The sequence below is a fragment of the Leguminivora glycinivorella genome, chromosome 5 (assembly GCF_023078275.1).
Source record: "Leguminivora glycinivorella isolate SPB_JAAS2020 chromosome 5, LegGlyc_1.1, whole genome shotgun sequence".
NCBI classification, from domain to species: domain Eukaryota; kingdom Metazoa; phylum Arthropoda; class Insecta; order Lepidoptera; family Tortricidae; genus Leguminivora; species Leguminivora glycinivorella.
This window is the reverse complement of record NC_062975.1, coordinates 25254198-25280323: the sequence shown is the minus strand read 5'-3', so window position 1 is coordinate 25280323 and position 26126 is coordinate 25254198. Positions and strand designations below refer to the sequence as shown.

Sequence of the window (26126 nt, the reverse complement as noted above, 5' to 3'; positions counted from 1 at the left end):
GCACTTGACTGTACAGATATAAAACGTCGATACGAACTCTACTGGGTAAATCCATTCTGCTCTAAGGTTGAATTTATAAAAAATATAATATTTATCTAAAAGATAATCGACCTTATAGCATAATGGATTTACCCAGGTTTGAAGTTAACACATTCGTGGACACGTATGTTATAGCATACGCGTAGTCATTTGTTTCCTTTGGTCTATGACAGATGACGTCACTAGCCGTCCTTGAACGTGTTAAGCAACACAATTATGTTTACTTCTTGAGAAAATTAGGATGGTCTGGCGGCTCTGTGCCTTGTTGATCGTCCTAGGGCACCCCATAGGTGCATAGGGCCTCTACAAGATCCTTCCACGCCTTTCTATGGACTGAGCTGGAACGAAGCCAAGGCGGTGGCTCTGTGCCTTAGTCTTAGTCCACAAAAAAAACTACTAAATAGTCACTAAACAATTTATTTAAAAAATACATTATCTCTTAGCATTCTTCCTCTTAGACTTTCCGGGCCTCACATTTTTCTTTCCTTTAGGTTTAAACTGTTTATTCTTGGCATTCTTATAATCGAACGGTTTTTTCTTCGCTGAACTATTAAATCCGTCCATATTGCTTGAAGACTCCCTAGTATTCAGTTTAGATCCTTTCTTTTTGCCTCCGAAGCCGAATTTCTTGTCCTTCATGGCTCGCTTTCTGGATATCTTGTTCTGTGGGCCTTTGCCTTTATTTTTGTTGTCATCTAAGAAGTCTAGGTCAGTGGATTTGCCTTTGCGGACTCGTTTGAGCTGTTCGAGCATCTCTCGCTTTTCTGATGCCTGTTTCAATCGGGCATCGATCTGAAATAGAAGGCATTTTTAATAAGTCACCATAAGATTTTGATTCTAATGTTTTAACCTTAGAAGGACCAAAGACGTCAAACGACGTGGCTACGGCCCAATGTCAATAAGTTCCAAAAGCGTTAAAGTTCCAAAATGTAACCTTTAGTGCGTTTTCACACTATCCGATCCGATATCGGATGTCGGAAGGATTTTAATGAAAAAATTCCAAGATGGCGCCTGTAATTTATGGGATATCGATCCGACATCCGATATCGGACTGGATAATGTGAAAACGCACTTAGTGAACTAGACTTCATACTTATAGCTGTAACAAACTCTATAGCAACGTGTAGTAGCATCGCGTCCATAGGCAACTAGCCGCGCGAGCCTCTTCCCTTCTAACCAGCCTCGATAGTCTAATTTAATAATAATAAACCATCATAATACCTGAACTCTTCGGTTCGCGTACCTTCTGCTTATACTAACCGGCTTGGACAGAGTTATGTAATAAACTATCATCATACCTGCACCCTTTTGAAGATATTCTGCTAGTTGATTTTGCATATCGTCACTACTTTGAAAAAATCTCGTATCTCACGCTGCTCCTCAAAGTTAAAACGCAGTGTCTATATGCATTCCATACATACTTACTACAATTTTCTTTTCATTGACAGACGAAGATACAAGTTTTAAGTAGTGACGATATACCCATCCTAACCCGATTGGACGGCGTTATGTAACCATAATCGTACCTGCACTCGTTTGGCGATCTTCTTCTGGTCGCGTAGCTGGCGAACCTTCTCCGTGCGCGCTTGCGCTGCTTGGCGAGCAGGTTCTTGTGCACCTTCTGCATATACCAATCCTAACCCTCTTGGACGGTGTTATGTAATAAACCATCCTCATACCTGCACTCCTGCAGCAACCTTGTTCGCATAGCTTCTGCATATACCCATCCTAACCCACCTGGATGGTGTTACCTTCTGCATATACCCATTCTGACCCAGCTGGATGGTGTTACCTTCTGCATATACCCATCCTAACCCAGCTGGATGGTGTTACCTTCTGCATATAACCATCCTAACCCACCTGGATGGTGTTACCTTCTGCATCCTACCCGCCTGGACGGCGTTATGTAACCAAATGTAAACCATCATCGTACCTGCACTCGTTTGGCGATCTTCTTCTGGTCGCGTAGCTGGCGAACCTTCTCCGTTCGCGCTTGAGCCGCCTGCTTGGCGAGCAGGTTCTTGCGAACCTTCTGCATGTGCTCATCCGTCTTGGCCATCTCTGCGAAGTAGTCTTCGGGTCTGTGGGTGGCATGATTCATGTGTGAATAAAAAATAAAGGTATATTACATTACAATAGCGCGGAAAAGAGGGAATTCGAACTGAGTGGCTATAAATTAAAACAAGACCGAAGGGAGTGTTTTAAATCGACACGAGTTGCGAATCCCCTCTTTGCACGTGTATCATAAGTTAGACAGCAAATGCAGCTTGAATATGCGATCACTGATTAGGTGGCCCCAATATTTGGTTAATATTCGGTATTCGGCAAATTCCTCAAGTTTTTTATTCGTATTCGACCGAATAGTTCGATTCCATTGCCGAATATTTACCAAAGTCATAAAGTAAATAAATAGCGTAAGTTGTTTCGCAATTTATCTGATAAAATTCCTCTTTCAGCAATCCACGGACCTACCAGAACTAAATATGCATTAAAATATAAATGATTTAGAAATATTTTGTTACTCCTTCGGCCCATCTCTACACTGCATGAACACAGGCAGTGGCTGGCCCTACAAATCCATGATTTAATAGTGGAGATGGTCATAAAATTTCAACAGCATCCACAAACAAACATATACCTACTACATTCAAAAATAACTTGCATAACTATTTTATGCAATAAAGCTTAAAAAGTTACAGATAAACTTTACCAAGACAAGTTTAAAGGCTTGGTAAAGTTTATTGGCTCAGCCCAGAAACCGGGGACTGCTGCTGAAAATGCCCAGTTTAACAAGTGCCGTAAAATATGCATTTTTAAAAAACAACTACATATTTGCGGCACTTGCATTTCAAACATTTGGACCATGGTCATCAGACACCAAGCAGTTTTGTAAAGGAGGTTTCTACCTAACTTGTCTGGGTGTCTGGTGACCTACGCACGGCCAATTTCCTTGCGCAACGGCTGAGCCTAGCCATACAGCGAGGAAACGCGGAAAGCGTCCTAGGGACGATGCCCCTGGCAAACGTAGAATTTCTATAAGTTGTGTGTAGTACCTAATTCCACACACCTTGCATTTGTTCAGTTTATGCTATCCTGTCCGAAATGGCGTTAATGTTTTTACTGTTAGTTATTAGTTAGCTAGCTATAAATCTGGTGGTGGCAGAATAACAGCGTCCGTTGCTGGCAGTCCTTGTGGCCGCCGCGCCTCGAGGCCCTCTGGCACAGACATTAGCTGAGCCACCTACCTTTTCAATTAGTTTGTAAGCATGCCTGTGTACTTTTATAATGTACCTGTGTTCAAACTTTTGAATAAACGTCTTTATTATTATTATTATTTTCATAAGTCAATAAAAATTTAACTAGATTTAATAATTACCTTCTAGTAGGAATATTCAGTTCTTTAAGTTTCTTCAGGCCCTCCACGACGGCGGCTTGCGCCTGCCGGTGGATGAGGTTCTCTCGCTTGAACTCGTTCAGCACGGGGTCCTGCGACGGGTCGTACAAGTGGGTACCTTTGCTGTTTTCCTTTATGTTCCTGTAAGTTGAGAAAATTAATGCTAAGTAACATAATTATATTACACTGAAAGTGATAATTTGTTTCCCTTCAATCCTTGTATATTGTGAGTGGTGCATATCAGATTATTGACAGAATCAGGCCACATTTGAAAACTTTTTTCAGTAATAATGAAACTACCACTGCCACTGGTGGTATCCATAATTTTTTCTTTAATATATATGACATCTTATTTCGATTTTTACCGCAAACTTGTTGACATAATGAATATTTGAAGAGACTAGAAAATTTTGGGTTAATGTTATGATAATAGTACAAACAGCAAGTCATTAGAAACAAAATGAAATGCTCATAATTCATTATTGTAGTATTTCAAATCTTTAACCTTGTAACATTAATTGTTAGGCAAAGTTTTGACAACACAGTCAATCAGTTAAAACAGTTTTGACTGATTGTTATTTATGCATATACCTAGACAGCTGGAATATACCAGGCAAGCGGAAACCATGTCGCTCTAAAACGACTTGGCGTTGGTCTGTTCAGCAAGAGATCAGGGTGTTTAGGGATGGGGAGGAGGTTACCCAAACTGCCCAAGACTGGAGTAAATGGAGAAATATGATTTGAGCCCTACACCCCCGCAAAGGGCAATAGGATAAATAAATAAAAATAAATAAATAAATAAATATTATAGGACATTCTTACACAGATTGACTCAAGCCCACGGTAAGCTCAAGAAGGCTTGTGCTGTGGGTACTCAATATATATAATATATAAATACCTATATACATAGAAAACATCCATGACTCAGGAACAAATATCTGTGCTCATCACACTAATAAATGCCCTTACCGGGATTCAAACCCGGGATTGGATGTAAAGAAGAAGTAGTAAACAGCTTGTTGGTGCAGACAGCCTTGTATTGGTAATACCCACAAAAAAACATTTTTTTTTTTATACTATGTCCGTGGCAAAACAAGCATATGGTCCGCCTGATGGAAAGCAGTCACCGTAACCTATGGACGCTTGCAACTCAAGGAGTGTCACAAGTTGCCAACCCATTAAAACTTATACACTCCCTTTTGCTGAGTTAAATACACAACAAAAAGGAGTGTACAAGTCCTAAGCGGGTTCAGGTTGCCAATGACTCAAAGGACAATAGCCAGAACAAATTAGTTCCATAGGTCCTTCCGTCGCCAGCACACCGCACCCTTGTTGAGCTCATAGCCCTACTCACCAGCACACACAACACTATGAGTAGGGTCTAGTGCTATTTGGCTGCCATCTTCTGAAAGGCGGAGGTACTTCCCCAATTGGACTCTGTTATCCCAGGTGGGCTGTGCCCTACCACACAAGGCGGAATATCATTTGCTACGTCCGACCTCCTACAAGCAATCTAAGCCTAAAACTTCCATACAAGAAAAAATACAATATGATGTTACAGGCTGGTCTTTTGTAATCAGGCTTTAGAGATTGCTTACTTTCTCCTCTGCGCAGTTTCCTGTATTTGCATCGCAACATCCGGTGCCATCGGAGCAACTGCAGTCACCAAATCAAGTGTTTCGATCCATGGCAATTTTAGCTGAAACTCCTTCAATTTCAGCTTCAAGTCTGTTATATTATTTACATGCTTCTTCCCTTCTTTCTCAATCACTTCATTGAGACCTGGCTTGAGCAAGCCTTTCGCGAACGCTTCTTGCAACTACAATGAAAAAAACAAATATATTTTAACTATCATAAGTTACGCTAACATTAGAAGTAAATAAAACGACACATGCGTATCGAAATTATAGTTAGTACAAGATAAGAGTGCGTTGATCAGTCATTTTCAATTATTTTATAACAAAAATACTTGTTATGCCGTGTGGTAATTTAAGTATACAAAAATTTACGAACAGTTAGTAATGAATAGTAAATACTCACCTCGTCATCTGAATCTACTTCTGATTCACTGTTATTTAACACAAAGTCACCCATTTTATAGCTAAAATATAATTAAAACTGAGAGAATCACTGAATTACTGAATAAATCTAAGGAATAAACATAACCTCTTCGAAACGTGTACTTGACAGTTCAACAACTGTGTTGCCAGTTAAAGACATAACAGATGGGCTTACCGCACGGATCTTGTTTAAAAAAAATCTTGGATCGGATTAACGTCACACACCGGTACACCCGTTTGTTACAGATTTAAATTGCGATTTAGCATTGGACTATAATGCGGAGGCACATGGGAGGCACACAGACATTTTATCCCGCCAGATATCGGATCGGATGATGTGAAAACAGACTAAGACTTTTAAAAAAGGACTTTTAGAAAAAGGACTAAAGACATAGCAACTATGAGCCGGGAATTGAAGCCTGACCTCATGTGCCTCGTGTGCTCCAGCCAGCAACCCCACTTTTGGTTTTTGCGTTTTTGGTTTCTAGCCAAATTAATTTGGCTTTAACCCCTTAAAGGGGTACAAATTACAATATTTCAAGTAGATACCTAAGTACCAGTTCAGCACTTATTGTGTACTAAATTCTCGTATAATAAAAAAAAACAAAACGCAAAGTGGGGTTGCTGGAGAGCATCACAAGCCTGGTCTTCAGCTTACGCGGCTTACGTCATTACCGCTAGACCACCCGCCGACCCGGTTTGATAAAAATGAAATGAAAATAAAATATTTATTTTTCAAGTAGGCATATTACAATGCGCATAAATGAACGTAATGTAGGGTACTAAAAAAACATTTTTTTCCACTTTTTATTTTGGCACTTTGTCGGCGTGATTGATATACATATTGGTACCAAATTTCAGCTATCTAGTGCTAACGGTCACTGAGATTATCCGCGGACGGACGGACAGACAGACATGGCGAAACTATTATAAATAAACGAAGGGTTCCTAGTTGACTACGGAACCTTAAAAAGGACCGTTCAAACTTTTGCATAGTGTCTTTTGGGGTCATACATAATAAACAACTATTAATTATGGGACTAATGCTGAAATCGCGAATTTTTTAATTTTTTCATTAGGTATTTGAGTTTGAGACGAAGAGGGTAAAACCTGTAGGTTAAATTAAACGAAATGTAATATTTGATGATTTATTAATTACTTACTACTAATTTACTATTTACATGAGTACTTGGACATTGGGACAACCTATCATGCCCAGAAATCTACATTAATTGTAACAATATTTATATAGCGATGGAGCGCAGTATACTGGGTGTTCGCAGAACTGATCGAATCAGAAACACGGAACTGCGCTCCAGAACTCGAGTTGCAGATGTAGGTGTCAAGACCGCTACGCTTAAGTGGAACTGGGCTGGACATGTCTGCCGCATGCACCCTGAACGGTGGGCCAAAATGGTTACCGAGTGGGACCCACGGAACACCGTGGAGGGTGCAGGCCGGGGTTCAGGCAGACCGAAAAAGAGATGGCGGGACGACTTGAACGCATTTTATCCAAGCTGGCAAAATAACGCACATGACAGGGTTGAGTGGAAGAAGCGAGGGGAGGCCTTTGCCCAGCAGTGGGACACTATAGTAGGCTAAAAAAAAAAAAATTTGTATATTTAGATATTACTCACATTGTAAAGTGAATTTTTACGTATTCATGCAAACATAGAATACAAACTATAATATTAGTTGTTTTTAATGCAAGACACGCCAGCCTCACAATACAGGGTGTCCCAGAACTCGACGCTGGCTTTATCCGCGAATCTACCTGCCGTGGACTGCTCGTTGATGTCCAGGTACTCCTTGTTCACCGTCGTGTATGCCGGCCATTTTGGACCGGAGCAATTTTCTGGAGTTGGATTGCTGCAAATAAATAAGTTTCAAACATAAGTACTTAGACTATCATAATCTTTGATAACATATTTTGGATGAACTCTATCTAACACCTTAATCGGCGAGAAAAGAATAATTACAGGTTGTCATTTTTATAACAGAGAATATTTATGTATTAGGAGGTGAAATGGAAAATAACATCAAAATAATAATCAGAATATAAATAAAATAAAATAAAAAATATTGGGGGACACCTTACACAGACCAACTTAGCCCCAAACTAAGCAAAGCTTGTACTATGGGTGCTAAGCGACGATATACATACTTAAATAGATAAATACATATTTATATACATAGAAAACATCCATGACTCAGGAACAAATATCTGTGCTCATCACACAAATAGATGCCCTTACCGGGATTCAAACCCAGGACCGCGGCTTAGCACGCAGGTTCACTACCGGCTGAGCCAGACCGATCGCCAATATCACAATATCAATAAAATCCAAGTCTTTAGCCTCTAACAGTAATACTAACCTGGTTTTAGCAAAATCTGTCCACAATTTGGTCACTTTCGACACGTAATCCTTCAACTTTTGCTGCGATTCATAAGCATCTTTAGAATAATCACTAGTGAACATATAAAATAGTTCATCGGCATGACAGGCTCCTTTCAAATCCAAACCCATAGTACTGGCATTCTTGAAAACATTGAGGTCACTCTCAAAACTAAACCTGTACATATAAATGGGACTGTTGTGTTTAGAATACAGGTGAGTAAATCTATGCGTGTCGTACACGAAATGCACATCAGACAACATACTGACTATCTCCTTATAGTCATTCTTTGTATACTCTCTGTCACCGATATAGAATTTTCGAATACGTTTTCCCATGTCATTCATTTTCTCTTCGCTAATTTTTTCAGCGATCTCTCTAGGAACATCGTAAGATGGATTGTTATTGTAAATGTCCAACTTCCCTAAGCGATCTTCTATCATAATAATAGCTTCAGCAGAATTAAATCCCAAAATCAGTGGCACCTTCCGAACTGTTTTCGACTGAAGAATATCCAAAGGATTTTCGTTTAAAAACGCTTCGACGTTATTAAATTTCTTTTCGACAACCGGCAGGAATCGCTCAGGCAATCCTCTATATTTCTCATCCTCTGTACTGGTGGCAGCTGTCAATTTAGTTAGGTGAGCTGCTGGGAGGGACATTAAAAAATCAAGCAGCTCAGTAGTATTCTTCGTGTTTTTTCCTAAATAATTTCCAACTCGGAATGCTCTGCTTTTGCTGTCTTCACCTATCGCCCAATCATGGACACTGGTACCACTTTGCGCGATAACTTTATGGAACAGTCCTGTAGTCATCGGCGACAGAATATGATGAGTCACAGAGCAAGCCCCGGAACTCTCTCCGAAAATGGTGATGTTGTCTGGATCTCCTCCAAACTTAGCTATATTCTCCTTTACCCATTTCAGCGCAGCGACTTGGTCCTTCATGCCCGCATTGCCGGGGACCTCAGGGGTTTCCAAGCTTAAGAATCCGAGCACTTCAAGTCTGTAGTTCAAAGTGACCAGGACCACATCTTGTTGAACGATGAACTTCGGTCCGTAGAGCTCATCGTCTCCGGAGCCGGATAGATAGGATCCTCCGTGTATGAAGACCATGACAGGCGTGCGGCCGTGGAGGGATTTGGTGAAGACGTTGAGGAACAAACAATCCTCGCTGCCTTGGAAGACGGAGTCAGCTCCGTCCTCCGTTTGCGCGCAGCTGGAGCCATATTCGGTCGCTTTGCGGATGCCTGTCCAGGGTTGAGGGGGCAGGGGAGCCTGGGGAAATAATACATTTAAATTATTCACCCAAAATACTGATGGGCGCATAGAGTGGATTCAGACGTCCGTGAGCATGGCATGGGCGAAACTCATTTTGGGTTATCGCGCCAGCCGAGCACCTAAGTAAGTATTAGATTATATGAAAATAGGCTACTAGACTCATATCGAATTTGGCACAATAAATGATTGTCTTATGTAGTATTTGACATAAAATAAAAATATTTATAGATTTTCGGCATTAAAAGTGATGACTACGTACGTATTTTCTATTAAAAATGTGTGTAATTTGTTTACTTTGGCCACCGAAAACGCTGTCAGCGATGTAGTGACGTCATCGAATTCGAACTTACTTCATGTCAAAACAATAACTGACAGAATAAAGTTTATGCATCATACTCAAAAGTCAGAAAATGTTGGTTTCGAATAGAATGATCTGATGTACAGATAATGTATAGATTAGCATGACTGTGTTGTTTTCGCCCGATTACTTAAAAGTATACTTTAAAAATATTTTTTGCTATTTTCAGGTCATAACATAATAACATAATTATGGTAATATTTTATTTCGGTTAATTGGACAGTACTTAATCATATAAGACAGACTTTAAAAAGAGGGTCAAGTAGCCTATCGCGAACAATGTACACTAACCATTCATTGAAATAATGATATTCTAGCCCTATTTCATTGTTTTAATGATTAAGGTTAAGGACCACGACATGGATTATGTTTATCGATGAAAAAAAAACGTGGTTTTAGCCGTTATGGAAATTAACGACTTTTTGAATACAAAGGTTTACATTGTTCGCAAAATCTATTTGATGGCGACTTTAGTCAAGGTAAGTATTTTAACAGATGTTCTATTAGAAAGATGTTACTATGTAAATACTTTTCGGCAAATAAAAGATTTGTATTTGTATAACGTGTTGAACACTGTGTGTGTTGTAAAGATAAATTTGTTAGATACGTAGATATATACGTACGTACCTAATGAGGGATAACGCAAGAATGATAATAGGTACCTACTTATCTAGTACCTACTATTACTATTCCTCTGTGCCATAAAAAGCGCTATTTAATTATATTGTACATAGTATACACCGTGTTTCACTTAACACTAAAAACCTGAAAACCGTTTGTTCAGAATCGAGAGTAGAATCGATTGAGCTATATCTTAATGGGGGTAATATTTTTGTTTAAATTAGTATTATTAGGTATTTTTTATGTGCCTATTCTATTGTATTCGTAATACAACATTGTGTATATCGCATTGATAGAGGTTGTTTACCTTTTTCAGTATTTGGGGGTATTAATACTGGCTGGTTACTTGGGCGATTATTTTTTCCGCTACGAGTTTGACGTTGTTTGTCAGTTTAATCTTAATGTTTATCATAAGTCATAACAAATTGAAATCGTACCTAATTACAACCTTGTCATTTTGAATATTGGGTTTAAATTTGCTTACTGAGATTACCTGTCCAATTTGAAGTTTTCTTAGGTGTCTATTGGTAAACCTTATGTCGTTGCAGTAACGTACACAAATAATTAGTTTTATGGTTGATGATGGTAGTTAGCAATTATTTTATTGAGTGTAGAGCTAAAAGTCAAGTAGAGCTGTAAAGAAAATTAAAAATTCAATTTAAAAAAAAGTAACCATCAGATTAAAAGATGAATACTCTAGATGAGTTTAAAAAAATAAAAATCAGTTGGGGTGTCTGAGGTTTTGAGTGATACCGGAAACACGGTGTATAATTATCAATTATGTAACAATTACATATTTATTTAACACCTACAATAGTACATTACATCAGAGGCCGGGAAAATGAGGATTTCCGGCCAAGTGGGTGCGAGCGAGGCCGGATAGGGATACGAGGCCGGGAATCCGTTTTCACGCCGAGGCATGTATAGTGCTTTTCTCAAACATACAATGAAATAAAGAAAAATGCTCTAAAGAACAATATTTTATAAAAAAAAATTACTTTGCAGGCCTAGGCCTAAAAAATAATATGAAATCCCTTTATAGTCCTCTCGAGTTGTTGCGCCAAAAAAGCGATACTTCCCAGCCCATTTTAAGGAACGTAAAGACAATATATCATTGCATGTTTGAGAAAACCTACTTTTATTCTAATACTATCTAATGTCAATAGTTTTTTTATGAAGGTACAATCAGAATGTTTTATACGAGGTCAACATTATTAGTCGCTAGCTTATTAGCATTTGAATACCTAAGTAGAAAACAAAGAGGATCGAATATTAAAGAGAGTTACTGTCAAAGTAAAATGAGTTTTGACAATTTGGCCCATATTCTTAGCTTGATATGTTTTAAAATGTCAAATATTAATATTAGCGCCATCTACCCGAGCGTACCCCAAAGATGTATCGCCATCTAGCTCACCGTTCCTTTTTCTGTTTGGCTTTGAGGTACGTTTTTTTCTTAGACTTTATCGGTCTATACGAAGTTATATATAGGACTTTGGTAGAAAATAATTGATCAAATCGTTAGGGTTAGGTACATCTACGGTTTAATTCAAGCAAATTCCTGGAGAAATATGATTCGAGCCCTACACCTCAGCCACACCTCAGACACTGCGGATCAAATATTATGAAAGAGGCGCGTTCCTAGCACACAGCCTAAGCTCGTGTAGGTGAACGCGTACTTAGGCTTGTATGAGTGAAATATGACAGGTCGACTGTTCGCGTTTTTGACAGGCGGTAACTGTGAGGTAACCGAGAGGGGGTGGGCGGCACTTTCAGCGGGGAGCGGGAGTGGCCATACTGTACGATAGTACTCTTTATTATACTGTGCCCCAGCAGAGGGTAAGAGGATGCATAGGAAAGAAGAAATTCCTCTAAAGTAAAATTGCATTAGATGCATTAATGGGCTACTAGACTCATTTCGAATTTGGCACAATTAAAATGATTGTCTTCTGTAGTATTTGGCATTAAAAAAAATATTCATAGATGTTGGGTATTAAAAGTGTATGATGACATTGATGACTACGTATTTTCGATTAAAAATGTATGGATTGTTTTATTTATTTTGGTCACCGAAAACGCTGTCAGCGATGTAGTGACGTCATCTAATTCAAACCTTACTGCATGTCAAAACAATCACTGACAATATTGAACTTTATGCCTTCATACTTACAAAGTCGTAAAATGTTGTTTTCGATTAAAATGACCTAATGCGCAGATAATCTATAGATTAACATGACTGTGTTGTTTTCGTCTGATTACGTAAAACTATAGGTACTTTAAAAATCTTTTTTGCTGTTTTTAAGTCTATTATTCTATTAAGTCTTATTAAAATATTACTCTTTGAATATTACATACCCTGAATCGCAGCTGTCCCAAGGGTGGCTGGGCGTACGGGATGCCCCTGAAACTGTAGTAAGTCGACCCATCATACAACGTGTCTGTGCCACCCTGTAGTTTCCCTTGCTTCACTGTCACTACCGGCTCAATCTGTAAATGATTAAAATTATATAGGACTAGCTTCTGCCCGCTGCTTCGCCCGCGTTGGAAAGAGACAAAGTAGCCTATGTCATTGTTCATTCCTTCAACTATCTCCACCTAAAAAATCACGTCAATTCGTCGCTCCGTTTTGCCGCGATAAGACGGAAAAACATACAGACGCATTTTCCTATTTATAATATTAGTATGGATTAGATGTACTTAAAGAAGTACTTGACAAAAATTAAATTCTAAAATACAAATTTACTTACCTAAAATTCTCTACATATGTATCTTATGAATTGCTCAAAGAATTAAAAATGTGCTTTTCACCACACCAACTGGTAGGCTCTCTTTTTGAATAATAAAGTTGCTATTTTATTCACAAAGATTGGAAAGTAATTTTATACAAAATTTGACGCCCAAGGCTGGTAAAATTTACGTTTAAATGAGTAGATATTTTAATTCATAAAATATAAATTTGATCTACTTTGATCTTTTAAAGTTAATTTTTGTTGGTGTGGTGAAAAATATTGTTTAACTCGGTGGAAAAACTTGTTTAACCTACGTGTCTTAAAACCCTCGTCACGCTCAAGATTCCACATTTCGAACCACTCCCTACGCTAGTGGTTCAATATTGGCACGTGCGGTTAAACAACAACTTTGCCACCTTGTCCAACACATACGTTTATCGTTACAAATCAAAGACTTTGGAGATTATACAGGGTGAAATAAAAAGTACCGTTCAAACTAGGCATTGTGACTTTGAGGTCATAATGAACAACTTTTTGCCACCGAGTGAAACACAAAAATTTTCGCCACACCAACACGAACCAAATACTAACTATAAAACATCAAATTAAATCAAATCTAATAATTTATTCAATGTTTATGATTCAAAATCATCATTTGTAGGTAAATTCTACCAGCCAGCTTAAGACATCAAGTTAAAATTTGTATGAAATTACTTTGCACTCTTGTGGATACAATGCAATTTTGCTATCTGTTTTCGAATAGCAAAGTAAGCCATTACCAGTTGGTGTGGTGAAAAAAACTTGTATCTTCGTCTGTCAATGAAAAGAAAATTGTAGTAAGTATGTATGGAATGCATATAGACTTACTGCGTTTTAACTTTGAGGAGAAGCATGAGATACGAGATTTTTTTAAAGTAGTGACGATATGTTTTAAGATTGCTGCCTTCCATTCGGTCCAGCGATTTCTCAGATATTTTTATGTTAAAAGGTTACAAAAATAGTGATAACTGATAAAACATCTGTGGAGGCTACATAAAGTTAAATACTTAATTTTTTGCTGAATTTACAAATCAATTGGATAGATATTTATTTTAAATGTATGCCTACCATTTGTAACTAAAAAAAATTAAAACTCACCTTTATACAAACTGTGCATTCTAAATAAAGTAAATGCACACAAAATAAAACCAACAAATTACAATACGTATACATTCTCACAGCAGGCCAAGTCTACCAATGAGTTATAAACTTACGAGAGGTATTATATATAGTCATGGTACCTATTGTTGGACAAAGTGCCAAGAACATATCCACAACCTTAACGCATAAGCAGTAAAGTCGTTTATACATATTTTAGGCACTTTGTCCCTACCACGAGGTATGTATCATCGTTCAAACATCATATTTGACTATCGAGAGCCCTAATTGCAAATATAATTTTATTATGAGGCTCAAAAAAGAGTGTGTCTAATACAGGGTGATATGAAAAGGACCGTTCAAACTTTGCATACCTGACTTTTGAGGTCATAATGAACAACTTTTATAATGGGACCAATGCTGAAATCGCGAAAAAAATTGGCTGTTTCATAGAAATGAGCGGCATCATGACAGTGGAAATGTATTGTATTGTATTCGTTTATTTCAGACAGAACAGTCCATATTGTTACATTACGTTACACTTTTATTTAAAATTAAAGCTATAAAATTCAATAATTAATTTAAAATGGAAACTACAATTAAAACGAAATTAAATACGAATTGAATTAAATTATATCTAATTAAATTTTCAAAAATTTCAAATTTCAATTTAAAAATTAAATTAAATTCAAAATTAAAATTATTTGTGAATATTAATATTATAATATAATAAATTAAATATTAAATTAAATTCATTCAATAAAATAAAGTAAATAAAAAGAAATGTCCGTGTGCCTGAAACAGCCAATTTTTTTGCGATTTCATCATTGGTCCCATAATAAAAGTTGTTCATTATGACATTTATGACCTCAAAAGTCACTATGCAAAGTTTGATCGATCCTTATTATTTCACCCTGTATATTATGTACAGTCAAGGTATACATATACATAGATGCGGACAATGTGTCAAAATATATATACACGGCTTTATCACCTACTTACACGTTTATGTTGTGGATACATTATTCTTGGCACTTTGTACACATCTATACACGGTGTACCATGACGAAACAGAATAATTGTAACAGCGTATTCCTCACGCAAGACGCGGCGTTAGAATAGTAAAATGTCATATAAACTTCTGTATTTCGCCTACTTTCTGAGTTGTAAGCATTTAAAAAAAATATGATGCCGTTATCGGACATAATCTACCTATCCTCGTTAATAGATATCAAAAAGTAACCAGAGACTCGTTGTAAAAAGCTATTTTTAAGAAATAAAATGTGAATCTTTATTTAAAGAGCCAGTTTTACGAATAACATTTACTTTTTATGTGAAAATACATCCAAAAAAAAAATGCCCAAAATTGCTTGACGTCGTATAACATTTTATCTTTATTTTGCCCTCAAAAATGCAAGTAGTTAAAATCTTCGGTTCCCTCAGGTTACACGGTGTATTTAATACCTTACTAGGTTTAGAATAAACAATATTTATCGGTCTAGTTTTCCTCGTTGAGTCATTTTGTTATTCGTCAAAGCATATGTAGCCGGCATAGGTAATGAGCATGAAGGGTTGCCGGCCGAGCGTGAGCGAGGTTGTTTACAACGACAGGCAGGCAACCCTGTTTCTAGTAACAAGTAACCGAAGTCCCACTGCTGGGCACAGGCCTCCTCTCATACATGGGAGGGCGGGCTATAGTCCCCGCGTCGACACGGCGTCAGGCTTTGCCATACAGTTGGCCCGACGCGATGCTACGCTCGGGAGATGCTAGATTGGTGGTACACCGAGCGTATGTTGCCCTTGCTCGTGACGCTCGTGTCACAGGACGCACGCAGAGGCAGCACCCGCCAGGGGATAAGAAGGACTATTTGAGAGTTAATGGGATCTAAAATGAACTGGGCTATTGAATGAAAGTGATAGACTAAATACTGGGCTGTTATGTTATTAATATATTTTTCATCACAGGAAGCGCTGGTAGCCTAGCGGTAAGTGCGTGCGACTTTCGTTCTGGCTGGAGGTCGCGGGTTCGGACCCCGGCTCGCACCAATGAGTTTTTCACTTATGTGCGAAATGTCGTTTCATATTTTGCCAGTCGCTTTTCGGTGAAGGAAAACATCGTGAGGAAACCGGACTAATTCCAATAATAGGTCTAGTTAACCTTCGGGTTGAAGGTCAGTCAGAGATGGCAGTCGCTTTCGTAAAACTAGTGCCTACGCCAAATCTTGGGATTAGTTGTCAAAGCGGGCCCCAGACTACCATGAGCCGTGACAAATGCCGGGATTACGCAAGGAGAATGATGATATTTTTCATCACACCCGCACTTTAAATGTGCTATTGCACGCAGGCGGAGCGTGAGTTATAGAAAAATCGTTCTCCCAAAGGAATATGAAATTTCTTGTACCATACTTAACTTTTTTACATCTATTTACATATTTTTTACACTGCGAGTGTGATGAAAAACATTGTAACTCGGGGAGTATGAATATTACTAACTCGAGTCTTTAAATCGCTTCAACTTCCTCTCCTTGTTGCACAATGTACCTACTAATAATTATTAATAACATAGCTGAACATTATTAGATAATAAGTGACATATACCTATTCAGCCATGTGCAGTTTATATTGTTTACATTTGATTAAATTACTTGATAATAGGCGTATCTAGTCTACTAATAACCAGGTTTTAATACAGGTCATCATGCAACAAATAATTGAAATAATTACACTTATGATTTGGAAGAAAATATATTATATTTTAGATTTATATATTAATACAACTGTGTAGATGTTTTAAAAATATATGAATTTGTTCATTGTTGATTTTATCATTCAGTCTTTTTAAATATTAAAATGTGTGCATAATATTTAATAGTATTATTCAAAATAATATGAATTTGTGGACTATCCTTTTTAAATAATATTCTTATACTTATCTTAAAATCCACTAAACTGTCAACAACCTTCAACCCTTAAAAGCATAGTGATGTATATGTCGCAGTAAGATAGATAAAGCCGTTATATAGTTATAACCCTAGGGATATAATTATACGTCGTAACATAGTTAAACGAAAGCGATTAATTGCTATCTTACTAGGAATATAACTATAATACGTTACTAGTTTAGTCATATAGTTATATGACTGGATTCAGTTTAGTGAAATGATTGTAGGCAGGAGTGCGGCAGTGCGGCGGAGGTATAGTTATAACCCTAGGGATATAATTATATGCCGTAACATAGCTAAACGAAAGCGATTCCTTACCATCTTACTAGGAATATAATTATAATACGTTACTAGTTTAGTTATATAATTATATCACTGGATTAAACTTAGTCTAGGGATATAATTATAATACGTCTCTAGTTAAGTAATATAGTTACATTACTGGATTAAGTTCAGTAGTATAATTGTAGCAGTGTAGTGCGTGGGTGCAGTGGAGACGGGGGCGGGGCTTACCCGCTACCACAAGGCAGTCGTTCGGCATCGGTTGTCGTTCACGTCACGGTTGCGTTTTCGTGCATAATTATTTATTGAATTTTCGCCACTTTTTCTGTGATATTTATGTTACGGCATATAATTATATCCCTAGGGTTATAACTATTCCTCCGCCGCACCGCCGCACTCCTGCCTACAATCATTTCACTAAACTGAATCCAGTCATATAACTACATGACTAAACTAGTAACGTATTATAGTTATATTCCTAGTAAGATAGCAATTAATCGTTTTCGTTTAACTATGTTACGACATATAATTATATTCCTAGGGTTATAACTATATAACGGCTTTATCTATCTTACTGCGACATATATATTATGCATCATGCATTTTTGACTCTATTGACAGCGTGTCAAAATTCAAATTTGAATAAATCTTTGTCAAAGTCATGCATTTAAGGGTTAAATTAAATACATTTCATCACTTTTTTTTCTACATGATCTGCATTTTATTTTTATTTTAGTAAATTTTTTTTTTTATACTACGTCGGTGGCAAACAAGCATACGGCCCGCCTGATGTAAAGCGGTCACCGTAACCTATGGACGCCTGCAACTCAAACAGTGTCACAAGCGCGTTGCCACCCTATTAGAAACTTGTACACTCCCTTTTGCTGTGTTAAGTACAATCAATCAACAATCTAGTTTAAACACTTTGATCATCATCATCATATCGAAACATTTCATAACATCACAAATTACTCTTACTAATACAAGGCAAGCCCGCCTCGCAGTACAACTTGTTCCAGAACTCGACGCTCGCTCGGTCGGCAAACTTGCTCGCGGTGAGTGTTTCATCTATTTGTAAGTACTCCTTGTTAGCGACGGTGTATTGCGGCCATTTCACTCCTAGAGTACTGTCTGGGGTTGGATTGCTGGAAAAAAGGAAATAGAGTTATTTTTATTATTGCTAGTACTTAAAAAAAAACACACACACACACATACATACAATTACGCCTGTATCCCGTAAAGGGGTAGGCAGAGCACATGAAACCACTAAAGCTTGGCAAATAAGGGGTTAAAAGAAAACGAAACTGTGGCATTGCAGTGAAAGGTTGCCAGCCTCTCGCCTACACCACAATTTAACCCATATCCCATAGTCGCCTTCTACGACACCCACGGGAAGAAAGGGGGTGGTGAAATTCTTAACCCGTCACCACACAGGCAAAAATAAAAATATTTGGGGAAAATAGAATTTTGGCCCAACGCCATCTAGTTTTAAGCCTAAAAGGCCCATATACGAGTATTTCAGGGATACGCTTTTTTATATGGGCTTTGTTTGTTCCGGTATTATATCGTCCTTTACTACAAAGACAGACAGATAAAGTCTAAGAAAAAAAAACGTACCTCAGTACCATACAGAAAAAGGCTGTACCTAGATGGCATTACATCTTAGGGGTACGCTCAGCTAGATGGCGCTAATATAAATATTAACATAGTCTTAGTTTTAGTTTTCTTTAGCTAGTTTGTAGTTATACTAACATAGTCGGTAAGGATTTTTGTGTAATTGTATCTACTAACCTATTATGGATCGTACTATGGTCTGAAATAAAGAATTTATTTATTTATTATTATTTATTAATATTTGACATTTTAAAACATACTAAGCTAAGAATATGGGCCAAATTGTTAAAACTGAGGTTCAAAAGTTTTAAGCCTGTGTCAAGAGATGGCAGTCTATGCACTGTGATTACACATTTTTCTTCGACAGTAACTCTCTATAATACTCGATCCTCTTTGCTATACTATTATAGTGTCATGGCATGACTAAGTTTCAGATAGTGAGTACGAGTAGGTAGACAATGAAAGAGGAAAACAATACCTGTGAAGTTTGGATTGCGTCAAGTTCTTAGGAAATAGATACTTATGCAAAAAACTGGACTTTCCATTATTTCTATGACTAAGACTGGAGCCCAGAGCCACCAGTCCTTCCTCATTTTCTCAAGGATGAAACTTTGGGATTAAATGTAGATTTCGTATCGACATTTAATGTCCGCATTCCGCATATTATCTAGTTCGGCCCGTAGGCCAATTTTTAGGGTTCCGTAGTCAAATAGGAACCCTTATAGTTTCGCCATGTCTGTCTGTCCGTCCGTCCGCGGATAATCTCAGTAACCGTAAGCACTAGAAAGCTGAAATTTGGTACTAATATGTTTATCAATCACGCCAACAAAGTGCAAAAATAAAAAATGGAAAAAAATGTTTTATTAGGGTATCCCCCCTACATGTAAAGTGGGGGCTGATTTTTTTTTTCATTCCAAGCCCAACGTGTGATATATTGTTGGATAGGTATTCAAAAACGAATAAGGGTTTACTAATATCGTTTTTTGATAATATCAATATTTTAGGAAATAATCGCTCCTAAAGGAAAAAAAACTGCGTCCCCCCCCTCTAACTTTTGAACCATATGTTTAAAAAATTTGAAAAAAATCACAAAAGTAGAACTTTATAAAGACTTTCTAGGAAAATTGTTTTGAACTTGATAGGTTCAGTAGTTTTTGAGAAAAATACGGAAAACTACGGAACCCTACACTGAGCGTGGCCCGACACGCTCTTGGCCGGTTTTTTGCTATAAAGCGACGACATACATACTTAAATAGATAAATAGTATAAATACATACATATATACATAGAAAACATCCATGACTCAGGAACAAATATCTGTGCTCATCACACAAATAAATGCCCTTACCGGGATTCGAACCCAGGACCGCGGCTTAGCAGGCAGGGTCACTACCGACTGAGCCAGACCGGTCGTCACTATTGACCAAAGAGGATCGAGTATTATAGAGTTACTGTCGAAGTAAAATGTGTAATCACAGTGCATAGACTGCCATCTCTTGACACAGGCTTGAAACTTTTGAACCTCAGTTTTGAAAATTTGGCCCATATTCTTAGCTTGATATGTTTTAAAATGTCCAATATTAATAATAGCGCCATCTAGCTGAGCGTACTATCTAGGTCACCGTACCTTTTTCTATGTGGTACTGAGGTATGTTTTTTTCTTAAGACTTTATCTGTCTATACGGAGTTATATATGTCTTTGCTATTGACTATACAATGTATGTACATAACAAAATTAAAAGCATATTTACCCGGTTTTAGCAAAGTCCGTCCACATCTTAGTAACTCTCCACACATAGTCCCTGATTTTCTCCTGCGATTCGTAATCTTCTTTAGTCATGTTTGTCGAAAAAATATAAAACAATTCATCGGCATGGCTCACTCCTGCCACATCCACTCCGCTCATGTTCTTAATGATATTCAAATCAGTTTCTATATTAAATCTGTACATGTATATTGCACTGTTATGTCTAGAATATAAGTAAGCAAATCTATGCGTGTTGTAAACGAAATGTAAATCTGATAATAGTTGAACCATCTCCTTCAAATCTTCACTCGAATAATCTCTATTACCGACATAAAATTGCTTTATTCTATCCCCCATTTCAATCAACTTTTCCTGATTTATTTTATCCACAATTTCTCTAGGCACATCAAAAGATGGTGTTTTGTTATAAATGGGCTGTTTTTTTAGTCTATCTTGAACCATTATTATGCTTTCTGCAGAATTATATCCAAGCATTAAGGGAATACTGCATATTTTATTTGACAGAATGAGATTTAATGGATTTTCGCTAAGGAACGCCTCGACATTCGGAAATTTCTTTTCTTGTACTGGTGCAAAATGAATTGGCAACCCTCTGTATTTTTCATCAGGAGTTAAAGTAACATTAGTTAATCTAACTAATTTTGAGACTGGTAAACTTCTTAAAAAATCCAATAACTCTTGGGGATCTTTTGTATCTCTACCTAAATGTTTACCGATTTTAAATGCCCTCTCTTTGCCATTCACACCTTGAGCCCAGTCATTTATACTAGTCCCACTTTGGGTAATAGCTTTATGGAAAAGTCCTTGAGACATCGGTGACAGCATATGGTAGATGACTGATGATGCACCAGCGCTTTCTCCAAAGAGTGTAATATTGTCTGGGTCTCCTCCAAACTGAGCTATATTTTCTTTTACCCATTTCATTGCAGCTACTTGGTCTTTCATGCCAGCATTGCCTGGAACTTCTGGAGTGTCTAAGCATAAGAAGCCTAGTACTTCGAGTCGGTAGTTAAGAGTGACTAGGACAACATTGTGTTGTAGTAGGAACTGTGGTCCGTACATGTCATCGTTTCCTGAGCCGGAGAGATAGGCTCCTCCGTGGATGTAGACCATGACAGGGGTCTTCGCTGAGGGTTGGAGCGACTTGGAGTAGACGTTGAGGAACAGGCAGTCCTCGCTGCCCTCAGCGGCGCTGGCGCGGGCCAGGAGGTTAAACTGGGCACAGACGTTTCGGTGTTCTGTCGCGTTCAGGATGCCTTCCCATGGCTGCGGTGGCTGTGGTGCCTGTGAGAAAAAGGTGTGACTTAGAGTCTCCCCAAACCTATCGACGCAGAATAGGCTTTCGTCGACCAAAAATCGCTCGTTAGTATGAACATTCGTACGCATGCGTTCAGCGTCGACGACGCGTAAGATTCTTCATAGTAACTAGCGATTTTTGGTCGGCTGGAGCTGATTCCTGGTCGATATAGGTTTGGGAAAACCCTTAGTAAATGTACCTATGTTTTTTTTCTCTATATGTTTTTTGCTAAATATTGTTAAGATTAAATTATGTTTAAACTGAAATAAATAATTAGATCTAATTCTACAGAAATACAGTTTTAAAGTCTTTTTCTCTTTTTTAAACTCTATGTGTACTGTTTTTGATCTCAATTTGTCCTTATTTACATAATATTTGGAACAAAGGAAGATTAAACTGTCCAAGTTTCCTCAAAATAATTCAAATACTTATAATTTATTCAGCGACTATAATTAACTAATTAGATTTGTATAAATTCTCTAAATTTATTAGAACTAAAACCCAAAAATAAAATGTGTTGCTTAACTGATTATATATAAAATATAATATAGATCTGAAAGATAATTATGGTCATAATCATATAGTAGAATGGATTTACCCCGGTTTGAAGTTAAGCGACACAAATGTACTACAAAATAAAATTAAAAAAAAAAAAACAGAAATGAAAACCTAATTTAGACTTGTAAATGAGTCGAACGAAAAATGGAAATCCCTTCTGTGTGTGTAGCCGAATGCACAAATGCTCACTATAGTATCTCTATACATATACAACGCCAGATTACATTACTGGCGTTTTGCGTCGCAGAAATGCCATTCGGCTACAGGGCCTGAGAGCCCTATGTTATGTCTCTGATGACGGATAACAGGATATCATCAATTTATCAGCATAAAATGACTCAAAATGTCACAGTAAGGTTAACCTCAAGAGTTGTGGAGGTTCTGTAAGAGTAAAATTTCTATATACCTACTTAATTAAAAGTCTTGAAACATCAATCAAATAACAAAATATTCTTAATTATTTTAGAGATCTAAAAGGTCTCAAAGTGTCCAAAACTAAGATTAACCAAAAATTAGTTTTCCCTGTTTTACTGTCGCTATTGACATGGTTTGCTACTTACTTGATGATGATGATGATGATGATGATATCCTGTTATCCCTCATCAGGGACATAGGGCTCTCAGAAGGGATTTCCATTGTTCGCGGTCCAGCGCGGCCTCCTCCAGCTCCGCCCAGCCGAGGCCAACTGATGCCGCCTCTTTCTCCACTGTGCTTCTCCAGGTGGTACGTGGGTGACCTTGCCCTCTTTTTCCGGGAATTTTCCAGGTCAACCCTTGCTTGGATAGGTGGTTGTTTGGCCTTCGTAAAAACATGACCTATCCAGCGCCATTTCCGCAGCAGAATTACTTAATTATTACTTACTTAATTAAAATATTAAATAAAAGTCTTGAAACATCAATCAAATAACAAAATATTCTTAATTATTTTAGAGATATAAAAGGTCTCTAAGTGGCCAAAACTAAGATTAACCAAAAATTAGTTTTCCCTGATTTACTGTCACTATTGACATGGTTTGCTACTTACTCTAAACCGTAACGGTCCAACGGGAGGCTGAGCATACGGAATACCCTTGAAGCTGTAGTAAGAAGATCCATCGTGCAATGTGGCCACTGCACCTTGGAGTTTCCCCTGCTTCACTGTCACTATCGGCTCATTCTGCTGAATTGGACAAAAAATTATAAATATTAGAATGTATATAGATTAATTTGATTCATCGATAGTGCACAACAACTATGTTAAGAATATAATTATAATGAATTGATTCTTATGTTTCCAATTCATGATTAAACATTGAAATGTGTGATTATATCCTATTTACTTTATCCACTTCCCAGTTTTCTATTGGAGTAACAACTTTTGTAAACGGGCATGTACATCTTGGAAATAGCAAAATTAGTAAAGGCTAATATGTCTCTATTTAAGCCAAACGATAACCTTAACCGAAGAGCTGAAACACAGGTTAATATAACAATGCCCGCTCCAAGACTAAAATTGTACCGCAAAAATTGCTACTACATGGCATGTTTAATTTATAACTCTTTACCAAAAGAAATAACGGACATGGATTATATACAATTTTGTAAAAAACTGAATTTATGGTTGAAAGAACAGTGCTTTTATTCGGTTAAGGAATTCTTAAAAGAAACTAACTGTAGATTTAATAACTATGCACAATAAAATTATTGACATCACAATCGAATGAATATAATGTAAAAAAATTCTATAGGACACTTATAAATTTAAAGTAGGTACATATTCAACAAATCCATGATTGTAAATATTTATAGAATAGATGCATGTTAGAATATAAGTAATTATTGTAAAATTTGCACGCCACAAGTCGGCAGAATTGTGCTGGACCTAATAATTTTATATACACAAAATCTGTAATAGCTGTACCATGATTCTAGCAAATAAAGAATACATACATACATAAACGTTATTATAACATTTGATCAAAAATTAAATTTTCTTGTTTGGTTCTCATTATTATTTTATCAAAAAATGTCCGACTTATATATTTAGGTAATTTTTGGTATAAATTGAAAAATAATTTAAATACATTTCATTGAGAACACGCCTGAGAGTCTAACACATGTAATTTTAGTAAGAAGATAAATAATAAAATTAAAATAACTACTAAATATTGTTAAGCAGATATTTTAAACAAAATAGCAATTAATTTATATACCAATCTAAGACCTCAAAAGTAAACAATAAACTTTTTTATCTTTGAACTTTGTACATACTTTCAAACCAGTTGAACAGATAATATGAACACACAAAACAAAAATCGCACACAACTTATTCACCATTGTTTCTGTAGCCAGAGACAAGCTCCGAATAAGCTTCTTGGGAGCCCGGACCAGGATACTTATAATGCTTGTTGTAAATTTAAACATTTTCCTTAATTTCCTAGTTTTCCTTGTTTTGAAGCTCAGTCATTGCAATGCAACTAGTTTTTGACGTTTAGTTTAGCAGCTGACGTAAGCATGACATTGACAGCTGTCATGTCTGTAGAGTTGTTCGTTTCACGCACGGAAGGGTAGCATCGATATCGATTATCGATATTGTTTCATTTGTTTGGCAATATATAATATTTAGTATTTACAGCATATCTTAAAAATTCCTAATTAATAAAAGGTATTCTGTTTTCAAATATCATCATTATCCTCCTTGCTTTATCCCGGCATTTGCCGCGGCTCATGGGAGCCTGGGGTCCGCTGTGACAATTCTGTTTTCAAATAATTCAGTGCAATTATTTAGATAAATATTCACTAAATTAAACGAGATGGAGCATTATGAGCGTACAATTTTTTGTAAGCTTTTTTGTACATGTTGATAAATATAAAATGCTACGTCTAAATAAAGTATATTGGAATTTATAAGTTGATTAGATTAGATCAGTACCTATAAAATATAGCGTTAAATCACTATGCTACTCGTTGGGTAAATCAACCATTTTTCAACATTTGGCTTCCATATCAGTACAATACATAGTACTTCAATGTCCATATCACTCTCTCTCATAGCCGCATGAATTTAGAATTGTACGGAGATGGGCTGCTTATAAAAGTTAAATATTTAAAGATTGGTAATTAGAAGATACAGAACAGAAAGATAGCTTTTTTATGACAATTATGAGTGAACGTGAAATTGCACTTCTCCAGAGTCGTATATTTCTACACACAAAAAAAATGCTGATATTGCTCTTGCTTGATGATTACATGCAAGTATGCTCAGTAGAAAAAACTAGGCACTGTTGTTTACCGTCTTTAATCGTCCTCTTTATTTTTTTTCCTGTAGGTATCTTGTATGTACCCATAGCCGTCTTATACCATCACAGTGTATGATTTTCTAGTTTAAAATAATGATTGCAAACATAAAAACACCTAATACTTTGTATTTAGTATGAAATGAGATTAGATTATATTTTATAATATAAAAGTGCTTATAAGTTTTGTTTTTAATGTAATTTAACTCAGTAAACCATTAGGTACGTAAACTATAATAGGGAACTTGACTGTATTTAAAATAAAATGTTTTATACCATGCACGAAATAAAGCATCTGATAATTATAAGAAAAACATGGACAGAAGTTATTTTTAAATCCAATTTCTATTTAATAAGTCAGGCAGAAATAATATATTAA

At 36.8% G+C, this 26126-nt stretch overlaps 3 protein-coding genes across 7 annotated transcripts; all 3 read right to left on the bottom strand.

Annotated features, from left to right (window-relative positions):
• Positions 1 to 440: 440 nt before the first annotated feature.
• On the bottom strand, positions 441 to 5632 carry LOC125226341 (probable rRNA-processing protein EBP2 homolog). Its single transcript, XM_048130301.1, has 5 exons — positions 5474 to 5632; positions 5032 to 5252; positions 3416 to 3574; positions 1973 to 2120; positions 441 to 831 (listed from the first exon to the last, which is right to left on the bottom strand). The coding sequence occupies exons 1-5, from the start codon at positions 5525 to 5527 to the stop codon at positions 472 to 474; spliced, it is 942 nt and encodes a 313-aa protein (XP_047986258.1). The 5' UTR covers positions 5528 to 5632; the 3' UTR covers positions 441 to 471.
• Positions 5633 to 6988: 1356 nt separating this feature from the next.
• LOC125226340 (esterase FE4-like) lies at positions 6989 to 15050 on the bottom strand. 2 transcript variants are annotated; one of them, XM_048130299.1, is made up of 4 exons: positions 15015 to 15050; positions 12502 to 12633; positions 7870 to 9167; positions 6989 to 7362 (listed from the first exon to the last, which is right to left on the bottom strand). In XM_048130299.1, the coding sequence occupies exons 1-4, from the start codon at positions 15033 to 15035 to the stop codon at positions 7185 to 7187; spliced, it is 1629 nt and encodes a 542-aa protein (XP_047986256.1). In that variant the 5' UTR covers positions 15036 to 15050; the 3' UTR covers positions 6989 to 7184. The 2 variants fall into 2 exon arrangements, with proteins under 2 accessions (XP_047986256.1, XP_047986255.1); XM_048130298.1 differs by lacking the exon at positions 15015 to 15050 and adding an exon at positions 14013 to 14123.
• A 3085-nt stretch (positions 15051 to 18135) lies between these two features.
• Positions 18136 to 24939, bottom strand: LOC125226561 (juvenile hormone esterase-like). Of its 4 annotated transcripts, none has more exons than XM_048130560.1 (4): positions 24786 to 24939; positions 23497 to 23631; positions 20602 to 21902; positions 18136 to 18381 (listed from the first exon to the last, which is right to left on the bottom strand). In XM_048130560.1, the coding sequence occupies exons 1-4, from the start codon at positions 24873 to 24875 to the stop codon at positions 18198 to 18200; spliced, it is 1710 nt and encodes a 569-aa protein (XP_047986517.1). In that variant the 5' UTR covers positions 24876 to 24939; the 3' UTR covers positions 18136 to 18197. The 4 variants fall into 4 exon arrangements, with proteins under 4 accessions (XP_047986517.1, XP_047986518.1, XP_047986515.1 ...); XM_048130561.1 differs by having other exon boundaries at positions 23497 to 23628; XM_048130558.1 differs by having other exon boundaries at positions 24723 to 24933.
• Between the last annotated feature and the right edge of the window lie 1187 nt (positions 24940 to 26126).

Coding starts and splice junctions, on each gene's coding strand:
- LOC125226341 (XM_048130301.1), bottom strand. CDS start 5,527: ATGGGTGACTTTGTGTTAAATAACAGTGAATCAGAAGTAGATTCAGAT. Junction 5,253..5,473: donor AAGTAGATTCAGATGACGAG/GTGAGTATTTAC, acceptor TTTTCATTGTAG/TTGCAAGAAGCGTTCGCGAA. Junction 3,575..5,031: donor GAAACTGCGCAGAGGAGAAA/GTAAGCAATCTC, acceptor CTCAACTTACAG/GAACATAAAGGAAAACAGCA.
- LOC125226340 (XM_048130298.1), bottom strand. CDS start 14,087: ATGTATACGTATTGTAATTTGTTGGTTTTATTTTGTGTGCATTTACTT. Junction 12,634..14,012: donor AATGCACAGTTTGTATAAAG/GTGAGTTTTAAT, acceptor AATCATTTACAG/ATTGAGCCGGTAGTGACAGT. Junction 9,168..12,501: donor TGGGACAGCTGCGATTCAGG/GTATGTAATATT, acceptor TTATTTCCCCAG/GCTCCCCTGCCCCCTCAACC.
- LOC125226561 (XM_048130558.1), bottom strand. CDS start 24,875: ATGTTTAAATTTACAACAAGCATTATAAGTATCCTGGTCCGGGCTCCC. Junction 23,632..24,722: donor TCTGTTCAACTGGTTTGAAA/GTATGTACAAAG, acceptor TGTCCAATTCAG/CAGAATGAGCCGATAGTGAC. Junction 21,903..23,496: donor TTGGACCGTTACGGTTTAGA/GTAAGTAGCAAA, acceptor TTTTTCTCACAG/GCACCACAGCCACCGCAGCC.